At 47.4% G+C, this 14,766-nt stretch overlaps 1 protein-coding gene and 1 long non-coding RNA gene across 3 annotated transcripts in view; one reads left to right on the top strand and one right to left on the bottom strand.

Annotated features, from left to right (window-relative positions):
• Positions 1 to 831: 831 nt before the first annotated feature.
• Positions 832 to 7,402, top strand: LOC308562263. Of its 2 annotated transcripts, none has more exons than XR_013999597.1 (3): positions 832 to 976; positions 1,621 to 1,834; positions 5,892 to 7,402. It is a non-coding gene; the product is annotated as an uncharacterized lncRNA (long non-coding RNA). The 2 variants fall into 2 exon arrangements; XR_013999598.1 differs by having other exon boundaries at positions 834 to 967.
• PEDS1 (plasmanylethanolamine desaturase 1) overlaps positions 6,940 to 14,766 on the bottom strand; it is a 23,601-nt gene continuing 15,774 nt past the window's right edge. Inside the window, exons 3-6 of the mRNA XM_081148218.1 lie at positions 13,167 to 13,258; positions 11,915 to 12,059; positions 10,364 to 10,576; positions 6,940 to 8,331 (exon numbers count right to left, since the gene is read on the bottom strand). Coding sequence (XP_081004344.1) covers positions 8,210 to 8,331; positions 10,364 to 10,576; positions 11,915 to 12,059; positions 13,167 to 13,258 — 572 coding nt within the window. The 3' untranslated portion in view covers positions 6,940 to 8,209. The remainder of the gene's footprint in view (positions 8,332 to 10,363; positions 10,577 to 11,914; positions 12,060 to 13,166; positions 13,259 to 14,766) is intronic.

Raw genomic sequence — 14,766 nt, 5'->3', positions numbered from 1 at the left:
TGTCCTTTCCCTCCTCAGGGCCTTGGACTGTGCTATTCCCACTTTTCAGTTCTCACAGCCAGCATCACTCATGAATTTCTCAGTGTGTCATGTGTATCTCCTTCCCAGCACTAGCCACACGCAATTATCTTGACATTATTCCATGTATGACATGATTCAAGTTTACCTTGAAGAGAACAGAAAATATTTGCCCTGGACTTTGGATCATTATAAAGTGTCAGGTAGCAAGTTGGAAGCATTTGGGCTCCTAATGTGGACTCAGCTCTAGAGTGTAATTTTCTGGGTTCTAGTCCTTCACCACTCACTTGGCTGTGTGACTTCAGGCAAGAGACTTGAACTCCGGGAGTCAGTTTCCCTTTCTGAAAAGAAGGGTGAGCATATCAACCTCATAGGGTGGCTGTGGAGATAAAATGCTTTGAGAAAACCCTTTGGCATACTGGGAGGAGGGGAAACTAGAAGAACTAACATTTACCAAGATATCATATCCAGCTTTTAATCCCCACAACTCAATGCGGCAACTCCTAGAAATATCCCCATTTTAGGGATGAGGAAACTGAACTTTCGAGCTAACAGATGGAGACGTGAGGATTAAAACACGAGCCTCTTATCCACGATGCTCATAAATGTTTATTTGCATAGATCTCTTTGTTCTCGTAGGGAATTTCTGGCAAGCAAAACTGACAATAAAGCATATTTCTATGCAAAGCACCTCGCAGGAGGAAATAGGTTAAGTAGGACAGCCCGGGCATGCTGGTTATTGTAGTCCAGCGCTGTCGGAGGGCCTACTGGGAGTTGTAGTCCTCCTTGCTCACGCTCTCTCCGAGAGGCTCCGCCCCCTCGCCGGAGGTCACAGCCAGTTCCCAGCGCAGGATTCTTCTGCCGCCTCTGATCCGGGTCCTAGCGCTGCTTCTGCCGGTGGCTTCAGCTGATGAGGATGGGAGTCCAGTTTTATCGGATTGTTGGAAAGGTTAAAATGGTTAATAGAACTAAAGAATTTAGAAAAGGACTTGGCACAGAACAAGTGCTATATAAGTATTATCTGCCATTATTATTTAATCCTCAATGACCCTTGAAAGGTAGCTATTATCATCTCCATTTATCAGATGAGGAAACAGGCTGGGAGTTAGTTGGCTTTCCCAGAGCCACACAACAAGGAAGGAGTAGAATCAGGTTTGGAACCCGGTTCTCTTAATCCTGGGGCACCTGCCTCTGTGGTGAGGGAGCTGGATGGAGCCTGGGAGGTTTTAAGCAAAACGTGGCAGGTTTGCATTTTTACCAAGGGCAGCCTGGCTGCCTCCAGGATATTAAATTGGGTAACAGCAAGACGAGGTGGGGAGTCTAGAGAGCTTGGACACCACTGACTCAGTCCAGTCACCATGTCCTTCTGTTTCCACAGAATCTGGGTTTTGTTTAGGAGGCCAGAAGGACCAGTGTCTTGGTGTGAACCCACGCCTGTATCGGGCACTGACATTTCTTTTTGTCATTGATTGATCCGGTGGCGTACTTGTGACGTAGTTATTTCTGTCCAGTGAGTTGGGGAAGGGTAATGTTCGGAAAGTTTTACTCCCCTGATAATAGCCTTTTTTTTTTTGCCCGCTTTCCTCCTTTCTGTAATATGAGGTTGTGATGGTTGGAGCTGTGGCAATCATGATAAAACCGTGAGGCACAACCTGGAGGCCAAAAAGCTGACACACCGAAGATGCCAGCACAGAAAGATGACAAGAGCCAGACCTGGATGATATAGTTGAGCTGCTGAATGAAACCTGGGGTTGCCTACCTACAGGCTTCTTACAATATGAGATAAATGCCTCTATTGCTTAAATTGCTCTTAAAGGTAAGTTTTTGTTGTGTATAGCCAAAGTATACCTAATAGATACAGGAGGTTGGCACAGTGCTCCGCTCCAGTCAAGAGATACATAGACATGGACCGTTACACAGCATTCATTCCAAAACACTGTTCTCAACAGGTGGGAAAACGTCCGGGCAGTTTTGGAACCTCTGGGATGTGAAAGGCATGAATAATTTGAAAAAGTATATTCAAAATGTAAAAAATGCACTATACATTTACAAATAATTATATTTTATAAATATACTTTACAAAACCTACAGTATTATTTTTTAGAGCAGTTCATACTTCTCAAACTCTAATGTGCACACAAATCACTAGGAATCTTCTTAAAATGCAGATTCTGGTTCCATGGGGTTGGGGATGTTGAGATTCTGTATTTGTAACAAGCTCCTAAGGGATGCCAATGTTGACCCACAGACCACACTTTGAGTAGCAAGGTTGTGGACAACATTATATAATTTTGTTTATATTTCCAATTCATAGTTAAGAAAAAACCTCAACCTCATGTTATAGCTTTTATAATACAAACTACAAAAAGCTGATAAACAACAGGAAGTGTTGTGGGCACCCAGAAAGCAGAGAGTAAAATACCTGGGAAGGTGCCTGTGGTTGATGGAGTGTGTGACACATTGTGGTGAGGGAGCTGGATGGAGCTGGCATTTGTGGCACATCCATGGAGTTATGTCTCCTTGGGGTGTGTCTGCAGTATAGCATTAAGATACTTTATTTACTGTTTGATGTAGTTGCTAAAATATACAACCAGAGAGGGATTGGGGTGGGTGGGTAGGGGATCATGGTACAATTCATTCACTCACTCCTCTATTGCTGGACATCTGGGTTGTTTCCATTGGTTTCCTCCCATACAATTTATTTCTGTAGTGTCAGAATTTTCATATTATCTGTTACTTTTGTGGTCAGGGAAAAAGGAATAAAAACCACGGGTCTGGAGTGGGGGGAAAACAAAAAGGATGAGGTTCCTAAATTTATAAGGCACCCTTGGAACTCACTAAGAAAAGAAGATAACCCCAAAGAAAGATGATAACCATACAACCACTTTTGGAGCATTTAGTATGTTCCAGAAACATAATGTTTTGCTGTATTCATTTAGTCTCCATAACTATCCTATGAGGTAGGTACCATTATTATCCCATCTTACAGAGCAGGAAACTGAGACACAGAAAGGTTAAGTAACTTGTCCAGAGTCACAGGCTTGTAGGCTCTTAACCACTACTACCCTGCCTCCCAAGAAAAATACGAAAAGGACGTGTACAGAGCAAGGAAATGAGATAAGACACCCAGCCTCCAACATACTGTATTTCAGTGATTCTAAAATACAGATATTTACATTCAAACATCTGTGAAATCAGGATGCATCTTACAATCAATGATATCTTAGATTCAATGAAATACAGTAAGAGAAATGCAAATTAAAACCACCTATCAGATTGGCAAGGAACAAAACACTCGATAACACACTGTGTTGGCAAGGGTGTGGGAAAACTGGCACTCTTCAAAGTTGTGAGAGTTTAAATGGGCATGGCCTCGGTGGAAGGGCAATGTGGCTTGAGCTATCAAAACATAACACACGAACGCCCTTGACCCAGTCATTTCTCAGGATTGACCCCTTGGGTCTACTGACCCTTATGAGCAAACACTTCAGTTCTCCCATGCACATAATAGTAATTTGTTTGTATTATCCAAGACTGAAAATGACTCAACATCCAATGAGAGATGAGTTAAAAAACAGGTCCATTCTGAAGCTGGAATGCTACACAGAATAAGGAAGCATTGATATAACAGTCTCCAAAATATATTGAGTGAAAAAAGGCAAGGTGCAGAACTGTGTATATAATATTCTACCTATTTTTGTGGAAATGGGGGGACAGACATGCCTCTATGCCTATATAAGATTCTTGCAAGGGTCTTGTTGAAATGATGGCCTCAGAGGAGAGGAACTGAGGGCTTGGAGGAACATGGGTGGGGAGCAATTTACTGTTCACTCTAGACCAGGAGTTGGTTAAGTTTTTCTGTAAAGGGCCAGATTGTAAATATTTTAGGCTTTGCGGGCCATTTGGTCTCCCGACTGCCTCTGTATTGAACAAGCTGCCGTAGACAGTATGCAAATAAATGGGTGTGTGTGTCAATACATTACAATTGATACTAAAATTTGAATTTCATGTGTTAGGAAATATTTTTCCCAACTTTAAAAAATTGCTCATGGGGCCCTGGCTAGCTCAGTTGGTTAGAGCATTGTCCCGATATGCCAAAATTGTGGGTTCAGTCCACGATCAGGACACATATAAGAATCAACCAATGAATTAATAAATAAGTGGAACAACAAATCAATCCCCCTCGTCTCCTTTCCCTCCCTCAAAATCAATAAAAAATTTCTTTTAATGCTCATGGGGGCCATAGAAAAACAGGTGTGCCCAAATTGGCCTACTGGCCACAGTCAGCTGACCTCTGCTCTAGACAGTTTTGTATCGTTTGATTTTAATTCTTTACCTTATGCATGCATTACTTTTACAAAATAATGTTTAAGAGGGGAACTTGAAATTTTAGGTTTATCAAAGGGGTGGGGTTAAAGTTGGAGGCTAGCGTCCCGCCCAGAGCCCTCTAACAAGTGTGCACAGAGGACGATGTACATTCATTCCGTCCAGCTGGAAATCCGATCGCCCTGCACTGCCACCTGCCTCACTCCACCACCAGATAGCAGCACAAATCCACCTAAAACCCAGCTATCCCCACACCATCATGCAAGTCAGGCGAAGTTGATCCACACGTACCTGTTCTATTTTGCCTGAGGCATGTTTAAAAAAATGGAACCAGCATTTAAAAAATCTGGGTTTCTGCCCTGGCTGGTTTGGTTCAGTGGTTAGAGCATTGGTTCTTGGACCAAAGGGTCGTGGGTTCCATTACCGATCAAGGGCGGGTATCTCAGTTGCAGGTTCTATCCCCAGCCCCGTAGGGGCACGTGCAGGAGGCAACCAATCGATGTGTGTCTCTCTCCCTCCCTCCCTTCCACTCTCTAAAAAAATCAATGGAAAAAAATATCCTCTGGTGAGGAGTAACAAAAAGATAAAAAAAAAATAAATCTGGGTTTCCAGCTCTTCTTTATTATTTATTTATTTTTTCAAATGAATTTATTGGGGTGACACTGGTTAATAAAATTATATGTTTCATGTATACAATTATATAATACAGCATCTGAATATTGTATTGTGTTTCCCACCCAAAGTTCAGCTCCTTTTTAATCAGCTGATGTGTGTAGCAGTGGCCCTTTGGGGCCTGATGTCTCCAGGCCATCTGAGTTCTTAGTGTCAGCTGCCGTTTCTCACCCTGCTGTTTTCTCATAGAGGACACATCTCACTGGCCACCTGCTTCTTCCCCTCCTTTTCCCCACTGGGGCTACAGGCAGGTGTTTGAGCACAGTGGCTCTGGGTCAGATCAGGGCTCAGATTCCATCCTTGCCACCTACCAGTTTTGTGACCTTGAGCATGTTACATGACCTCTGTGCCTCAGTTTCCCCATCTGCAAAGGGGGCTAAGTGTACTACCCTCTCAGAGCTGCAGGGACTGCCTGATGGGTCCCAATGCAGAGAGTTCTCCACAGTCTGGAGATAACTCAGTAGGTATTAGAATTTCCCCAGGCTCTGCTCTCACAGGCACTTGTTTGCAATAACCCCATCTCACAAATGACCCTAACACTCCCAACCTGATGCAAAACATACCTTCTTATGGTTTTGAAAAGTATTTTGAAAACCCCTAGGATTCCAGAGCAGGGAGAGGGTCTGAATAGGAGGTCTGGCTCTGCCTTACTAGCTGTGGGCAAGTCAGTTCACCTCTGGACTCAGGCTGGGGTTTTTTGACTGACTCAGGATCTAACACAGGCTGGTAGGGCCTGGAAAATCTCCCCAGCAGGCCTCAGAGTGGGAAACCAATCGTTGCAGCCCCAAGGCTGTTTATCTGGCACCTCCAAAGGGTTTGGCTGTTGGCCCACTCCACTGTAGACTTCTTGTGATAACACCTTACTTTTTTTTCAGGAACCATCCCTCTCTCCTCACATCCTGTGGCTTGGAAAGTATTGATCCTGCCTCTGCAACTCCAGGTGGACATGTTTCAGCCCTGGGTAATCAGAACACTTCTTTCTCCACCAGTCCACTACTCCCTCCAAGGTGATTGATGCAGGGATAAAAACATGACCCAATCCAGGCCAATGACAACCTACCCCAGGGGCTTTTGCTGCAACTACTGGGAAAGACTTTTGCTGCTGAGATTGCTGAGCTGGTCCAGTCGGCTCAGAGGAAAACGAGCTAATCAGAGACCAAGTTCTGATGAATCATGTGAGTCCGAGTCCTGTCAAAACTTAAGTCAAAACCACTTCTGAACTTTTCAGTTACATGAACTTACAAAATTATTTTTGCTTAAGTTATAAGCAAAAGTATGAGTTGATGAATTCTAATACCTTTTGTAGTCCCATGAGATAGTCACAAATCAAAAGTCTAGTGGTGGACAAACTTTAAGGAAAATGAAGTTATGGGTCACATTTCTTAAAAAGTCCTTTATCTGTGACTGCCCTAAGAGTCTTGTCATTTCTGTTCTCAACAGGCTTTTTCTTCTAATATTGCAAACTCTTTGGCCCAGACTAGATATTGATTATAATGCCTGTAGTGTTCACTACTGAATCCCAGCGCCTAGCACATAGGCGGTGCCTTGTAATTATTTGTCCAATGAATATACGAACAAGATACTCATTTGTCTGAAATGTCCAGTGTCTTCCCCCTTTGCCTCGGCCTGAGGTTCTGTGTAACAAGTCCCTACTTTTCCAACCTCATTTTCCACCTTCCCCTTGCTCACTTCAGTCTAATCACACTGTCTCTTAAAAACCCCAAGTTGTTCCTGCCTCAGGGCCTTTGGACTTGCTGTCCAGTCAAGACGCCTCTTTCCCCACTTCTCTCCCCAGCTGGCTCCATCTCCTCCTCTAGGTCTCAGCTCAAATGTCACCTCCTCAGAGAGCCCCTCCCAGACCACCCTGCCAAACAGCCCCAATGTGGTTGCTGTTTGATTTTCTTTACAAATCAACATTTGAATGCCCATGTGCATTTATATTTATTGTCCCTTTCCCTAAGAGGTCATCTCCACTAGGGTAAGTCCTTTTCAGTTTATGTTCACTGCTGTGCCCCAGGGTCCAGGTCAGAGCCTGGTACACACTAGATGCCAATAAACATTTGCTGAAGGAATTCACTAATGGGGATCAGCTTAGGATCTCCTGCAAGAGGACCATTCCTTACCAAATCATGGGGCTCCTCCAAGTGTTTGGTGTGGATATCAACATTAATTCACTGTCTCAGGTGACAAAGCCCCCATCCTGAGCCCAGGGTTGGGGTGGAGCTGGGAAGAGGCTAGAGGTGGGGCCTCACCCTCCAGACTCTCCCCCCAGCCAACCAGAAAACACAAGGCAGTCTACACAAGGTTAAGTAGACTCTTGCTGCTTTGTTATAAATATATTATGTACATCCAAAACATGACATTAAAATATTACTTCATGTTACAGAAAAGATATTAAGGCTTTCTATTATTTACATTAAACAAGCAAGCACCTTTAAAAAAAAAACACCCCCAAAAGCCCTCTTCCTTTTGTGACATACCCCTGGCTGGAAGGGACACTGTGTCTCCTTCCAAATGATCAAGACCCATTGCAGGGGCTGTGCCCTGTGAAGTCATCCTTCCTTCCCTTAGAAACATCAGCTCTGGCTGGAATCACATGGGCAGATGGGGGAGGGGTGGGGAGGAGGAGGGTCCAGACCTGGGCAGGGGATTCTGGCTTCTTCTGGTCAACTATCCTTGAATGGACAGGCTGGTCTGGGGTTGTCCACCAAGGCCGTTAGGGTCAGTCTGCAGAGTTATGGCAGAGCAATACTCCAGGGACACTTAGGTGTGCCTGGGGGCTCCTAGACCACAGGGAACAGACAAGGAGGGACAGATAAGAGGACTTAGTGGCTCCAACACCAGCCATGCTGAAGGGCTGCCCAGTGGAACTGGGGGAGGTCAGAGTGTGGGGGAGTGGGTGAGCTTCCCCTCTACCCAAGGGGCTCCTTTTTCTGCAGTCAGGCTTGGCAGACAGAGCAGCTCAGGTATCTAAGGAGGAGCCAAGGAAAGAAATGAAAAAAAAAAAGGAAAGGAAAAATCAGTGGCTCAAGTATTCTGTGTCACAAAGGGTGGGCTGGGGGGTGCCCAAGCCCAGCCCAGGAGGCATCCTCTCCACCTAGAGGGGCCAGTGCGAGGAAGGCTGGAATTTGGCAGATGGCTTCGGTTTGGGGAGGCCAGGGGAAGTTGGCAACGAGGTGGCAGGCTGGAGGAGTTATTTGATCTTTTGGGCCCATTTCATGTCATCTGCACGAGGCTTCTCGCCAGTCAGGCCCTGGATGAGGTCCTCTAGGCGTCGCCAGAATCCCATCTTTTCCAGAGGGTAGTTGAGCCAGCCTGCAGTGGAAACAGGGCGCCAAGGGGTTGAATGGGAGAGGAGCAGTTGAGGGAATATAGGGAGAGAGCTGGTCCTGCCTGTGGCAGGAGCAATAGGGAGTGTGTCTGCAGAAGGGAGGGGACAAGGACTGACCAAGGAATCTGGGAACCAGGGCCTCCCACCAATGGTCTCGGGCTGCTCAGACATGCCTGCATCCTCTCACTCATTCATTTTCTTACTGAGCACCTACTATACACTAGGCATGGTGGAAGCATTTCTTATCACTTTGCTCAAATGTCACCTCTCCCAGGAAGCCTTCCCTGGCCACCACTTAAACCAGGCCTGTGGCACCCCCCTTTTATTTCTTTATAGCCTTTCTGATAATGTAACTAATCTCATTAATTCAGCACTTCCATTTTTTGTGTGGGTTTTTCTCCCCAACTTTCAACTAGAATGTTAGCTCTGAACAGCATAACCTCATGTTCTTTCACTGTTGATCCCCAGTGCCTAGAAGAGTACCTAATAGTTAGTAGGTGCTCAATACACATTGCTCACAATCTTATTTCATCTGTATTACAGTCTCCCACCCAAACCAGGCAGATACTATTATCAGTTCCCTTTTCCACATGAGAAGACTGAGACTTAGAGGGAAGTTTCCCAATTAGTTGGTTGCCAAACCGAGATTAATCCCAGGGCTGGCTAAACAGTTTAACTCAACTAAATGGCCCAAATTCTAGCTCTTCCACCAGCTCTCAAAGAGCACGACTTTAGGACGTGCAAAATATATTTTTTGTGGCTCTCAGTTCTGCCTCCAGAAAAACAAAACAAAAACCCCAGTAGCTTAGCGAGTGTCTACTATGTGCCAAGGACTTGCATCTGCCATCTTGCCATTCACATCCAGCCCTGCAAATATGGTATGTGAAGGAAGTGGACTGCAGCTCCATTTTGTGGATGAAAAACATAACATCTGGGGAGGTTTTAGTCTTCTAAAGGCACACATGGATGAGATGATAGGTTAACCTAAGTTGGCCTGACTTGATAGCACCTTATATACTTAACCTTGAAAGACACCCAGCTGACCCTGGAAAACCTGCTCACCTGCCTCATCTCACCTCTCTGGTACTGGCCCATTACTAATGGCATGTGTGCCTTCCTTACTGTTCCTCACTCTAGGCATCTTCCTGCATCAGGACATTTGTACCTGCTGTTCCTTTTGTTTGGACTGATCCTTCCCTATTTATCTGCAAGGGACTTGCCCTCCTACACTTATTTTAGTTTTCTAGCCTCCTCATATATGAACAGCCACTCCCCTGCCCCCATGACTCTATGCCCTTCACCCTGCTTTGTTTTCCCCCATAGCATTTCTCTACTGTCACTCTGCCCCTCAAGCCCTCCACTCTAACCACACTAGCTACCTTGCTGCTCCTCAAACAAATGTGCATGCTTCTGCCTGAGGGCCCTTGCACCCACTGTTCCTGCTACCTGCAGTGCTCTTCTTTCAGATCTGCATGACTTTCTCCCTCAGTTCAAATGTCACCTTCTCAGTGAGGCCTTCCCTGACCACCCTACTTAAAGTGCGAAGCTCCCCATTTCCTTCTTCTACTCCTACTTTATTTTCAATTCTCCATAGCAGTTAGCACTATCAGATGTAGGACTAATTTATTTATTATCTGGAATGTCCCCTATAAGAATATAAATGCCTTGAAGGCAGGATTTTGCTTGTTATGTTCGGTACTGTGTCCTAAGCCCAGAGCAGTGCCTGGCACATAGTAGGTGCTTAATAAATATTTGCTGGATGGATGGATGGTTGGAATCACAACTCCATAAGGTGGGGTGGGGGAGGCTCTGTCTTGTTTACAGCTGTGTCTTTAGCATCTAGGAGAGTGCCTGGCACATAGTAGGTGCTCAATAAATGTGTTCTGAGAGAATGTTCCCCCAGGGCAAGGACTGCATGACCTCCCACTGTGACCTGTGCCCTCCTGACCCTGAGGATGGAGTTGTAGCCAGAGGGGAGGGGGTGGTGTCCTATTCTATGCTACCCTACAGCCGCACCTGTGGTGATGCAGAAGTAGGTCTCATGGGGTGAGACGTGGTGGATGCGATGGTGTTTACGAGGCAGGATGACATGCCAGTCCTGCAGGAGGGTGACCCAGCGTGGTAGCCCAAAGTACGTGTGAGACCACTTGTGGATCTGGTTGGTGAAGGTGCCGAAGATGATCAAGCAGAAGACGAAGCATTCCCAGGGGTACAGTTGCTCCAGGGCTTCTGCAGGGTGGGGAGAGGGTGGGTACCCACAGGGCCCACATAACTGTCACACTGGGTGGGGGCCCACCACCAGCCTGGCCCTTGCCACTCGCCCTGGGCAGCTCCCATCCCAGGGTAGCACCCAGGCCTCCTTCCAGCCTCCCGCGTGGCGTAGGCAAGTTCCGACTCCCCTCTGCTCAGCAGGTAGATAATGAGAAGCATGAACAACAGTTAAGAACAGGGAGCTGCAATGCTAGGTTAGATCCCTGTTACGACACTTCTTGGCTGTATGAGTCTGGGTCAGCAGCTCTCTGCCTCTTTGAGTCTTAACTTCCTCATCAACAAAATGGGAGTAAGTCTTTATCCAGGTTCCCTAAAAGCACAGCCTGAGACAAGGATTCGGGTGCACGTGATTTATCGGAGGGTGGGGAAGAATCCTCTCTTCTGGAAAAACATCTGATGGAGTGAAGGAAGCAGGACAGGGAAGAGCTAAGCAAAGGTGGGGTGGGGGAGTCTTGCCTCAGCCCGATCCTGGGGGGGAACTCTGGAGTTTTAATGGCTCCATAGAATTGGTCTCACTCAGAAATGAGGGAGCTGGGTTTTTGTAGGTATTTCCTGTCACCGGCTTCAGGCTTACCCCCAGTGGAGAGGTGGGACCTGCTCTAGCAGTTCTCAAAAGGGGCAGCTGGGAGCTGTCAGCAGCCACCCCCTCACAACAGTGAGGAGACAGTTCCACCCCTCGGGAAGAGGATTGGGTGGAGCCCCACAGCACCCACTACACTACAGACACTCATCTACCCACGGGAGGCTGCTCTAAGGATCAACGAGGTGTCAAATTGTTAGAGCAAGACCTGGAAGAGGAAGGACTCATTTCCCTGCCTTAGGACAAGTTCCCTCCCTAAATTAGGTAGGGGAGAGATCTGAATGAGGGACTGTCTGAGTTCACAGCTGATGACCTCTCCACTAAGCCAGGGCAGCAAAACCAGAAGCTCTCAGGGTCAAGCAGATAATACAAATAAGCAAGGGAGGCTGGGCATAGGATAGGAGGGAATAGTGGGGATTGTGGCAAATTGGAGAGTGTGCATTCCTGTCCAAAGGCGGCACCCACAGCTTAGCTCTAGCCAAGTGGGAACAAAGATCCAGGGTGGCCAGATTGGATTGTTTAAGGGAAGCTGGAAACACAAATCTTTATGTCAAATATCCCAATTTTACATGAATGTAACTAACTAAAAATTTTTTATAACACTGTGAGAGGCCAAACACACACACACAAGTCACAGGAGGCTCATGGGGGTTGTGGGGAGTGTTTGTCTCCAGTGGCCCCCTGGAGGTCCACCATCAGCCGTGGGGCACGCTCACCGGGGCTCTGGGTGTGGAACTTGTAGGCCATGTTCAGCAGTGGCAGCAGTGTCACCAGGCAGTTGTCCCCGTTGGTCTCGATGAAGTCATGACGTGTAATGGCTGTTGGGTCGATGTGATGCTCCCGGAATGGTCGGATGAAAGCCTGGGGTGGGATAGGGAGGAAGGAATGGAAATAGATCCGGCCACTCAGCCTATGGTGGTCCCACCCAGCCTTGGGGGTCTAGGTCTAGCAGAAGACAGGACGAAACGACCTGGCAGGGACCTTGGGCTGGTACTAACCCCCTTTGGGTCTCAGTCTCCCCACCTGGCTATGAGGGCTCTTGGAGACAATCTCTGCCCGTCTTGTCCCCTCTAAGACAGCTGAAGAGGCCCTCCCAGTGACAGGCGGGACCCTCTATTTCTTCCCAGCATCTAAGCCCGTCCTTCTGGTAACATCCTTTCCCTCTTCTCTTAGAACAATGAATTCTAACCCCACCACTTCCTAGTTAAGAGTGAGCATGTGACCCCGGCTTGGCCAATCAGAGCATTCCGTCCCTGTGGCCATAACGACTGGCTTAGGGTTGGGCATGTGACCCAAGCTGGGCCAATGGGAGGGAGCCATGGGACTCTGACTGGAACCGCCGGAAAAGAAGGACCCTCCTTCTGGCGAGGGTGGGCGCTGGGCTGGGAGCCGCCTGGGCCGCCTCCCCAGCGGGAAAACCTACACGAGAGTGAGGCCAACAGAGAGGAGGGCAGAGGCCGACGTGGACAGAGACCGAGTCCAAAGAGTATGTAAGGTTTGTCTGTCCTACTGGACCCAGCCACGTCTTTAATTTGGCTCTACTCCTGAAATCTTCAGTACACTAATCAGTACCTTTGCTTGGTTCAGCCCGTTTGTACCGGATTTTCTGTAGCTTACAACCAAAAAGGCCTGACTGGTACAAGATAAAGTTCAATGAAAACAAACAAACAGTGAGGCACAGCAGGGCAGGCAAAGGAGAACAAGACACGGCCCCAAAGTCAAGGGACTCCAGTGAGCTGGACACATATTAAAGCTCTCTGACTGTCCCATGCCTGATGCTTTTGTTTCCAGAAAATTCCGGGGGATTCCTGTTCTGATCCTGGAGGAGGGGCATGCAGGCCAGGCTGGAAGGATGGTTTCCACCTTTCAGATGGGGAAACAGAGGCTCGGACGGGAAAGGGAACTCACCCTATGTCAGAGCCCAGTCTCCTTCCAGAGGAGAGGGCTGGGCTGGGTCAACATACGCACCTTCCCCACGATGGGCAGCTCCACGGAACCCCAAGTGTCGGCTCCCCAGTGCACCAGGCCAGACAGGAAGTCAGCAATGAGAGCCCCTGCAACTGTGCACAAGAACAGGGTGAGTGGTGGGGGACGGGACACACAGAGGCCATCTCCCCGCCTGCCCGCCCCAAACCAGGGAGTCACGCATTTACTCACTGGCTTGCTCTCTGGCTCACTCATTTGTTAGGGGGGAGCCTTCTCTACTTGGCAGCTTTCTTTCCTGTGAATGGAGCCTCAGGCATAATACTCCTGGTCTCAGTCTCGGTCTTTCCCTTTACTTGTTCTGCCCCAGGGGAGATTCGGGGACTGGAGAGAATAAACTGGGCATGCTCAGATCAGGCAACCTTTCCCTATTAGGAGCTGACTGTCCCCCTGTCTCCAACCTGCAATCACCCCACAGAGGGCAGCCCATTCTGCTACAGTGTTGCCGGTGACTAGATGGAAATGTCCTTCTGGAGTTTGGTGTCAAGAACTACCTTAGGTGCAGATAGATACCATGCTCCCCAATCCGACCTAGCTTTTATCAACAATAAACGTGGTAATTTGGCATCCAGCAGCCTTTGCCTTATCTTTGTTTTCAATTGGTTCAGAACTGGAGTGGTGTCCCCTTAGAGACCCCAACACCATTCACTCACTTGAGGGTTCAGTATGACACAGAGGTAAAGAGCTGTTAGATCTGGACTCAAATTCCAGCTGTCGCTCACTAGCTGTGTGACAGTGGGCATGTTACTTAACCTCTCTGTGCCCCAGTTTCCTCTAGATGGATGGGAATGATGATGAGTTTTAAAAATAGCAGCTACCATTTATTGAGCACTTTCTTGGTGTCAGACACAAGTGCTTTACATGCTTTATTTTAATAAATTCTCATAATTTGTTAGAAGCTGGTACATTTTTTCTCTCACTTTATAGAGATAGGAACTGAGGTTAGGAGAATGGAAGTAACTAGACTGAGGTGGCATAGGTGGCAGGGTTGGGCTCTTAACCAGCCTTGAGGTCCAAATCTAACACAGCAGGATGAACCATCACCATTGTACACATGGGGAAACTGAGGCAGAGAGGCAACCACCTGTCCAAGGTAATACCCCAGAGCCACCTCCATCACACTCCCCTCACTGCACCTCAACCCTCTTGGTGTATGCCCTTTCCTTTGCACAGCCTTGCATGTCTCTGGGTCTTCACACTTGCTTTCCCCTCTCCTGGAACATTCTTTCCCAAGATGTAACACATCTCACTCCTTCACTTCCTTCAGTTCTTTACTCAAAGTCCTCCAGGGACACCTGATCTAAAATTGTACCTACTCTCACCTCCCAGCATTTCCTATTTCCTGTCTCCTTTTTTCCAAGCACCTGTTACCTTGGACTTCAGTTTTCTTTGTTTACTGTGTCCCTCACAAGAATGGTAGCCCCACAAAGGCAGGGATTTTAGTCTTTTGTTTATAGCTGTATCCTGGTTCCTGGCACTTACCAGGGGTTCAGTAAGTACTCATTGAATTAGTCAATGTAAACACTAAGTATGGTACTTGGCACACTGTAAGCCCTCGATACCCTGTGCTGTGCACCAAGCTCTG

This window comes from Miniopterus schreibersii (assembly GCF_964146895.1).
Source record: "Miniopterus schreibersii genome assembly, chromosome: 10".
Classification (NCBI taxonomy): domain Eukaryota; kingdom Metazoa; phylum Chordata; class Mammalia; order Chiroptera; family Miniopteridae; genus Miniopterus; species Miniopterus schreibersii.
Note: the sequence above shows the minus strand (reverse complement) of the source record. Positions and strands in the feature narration are given on the sequence as shown.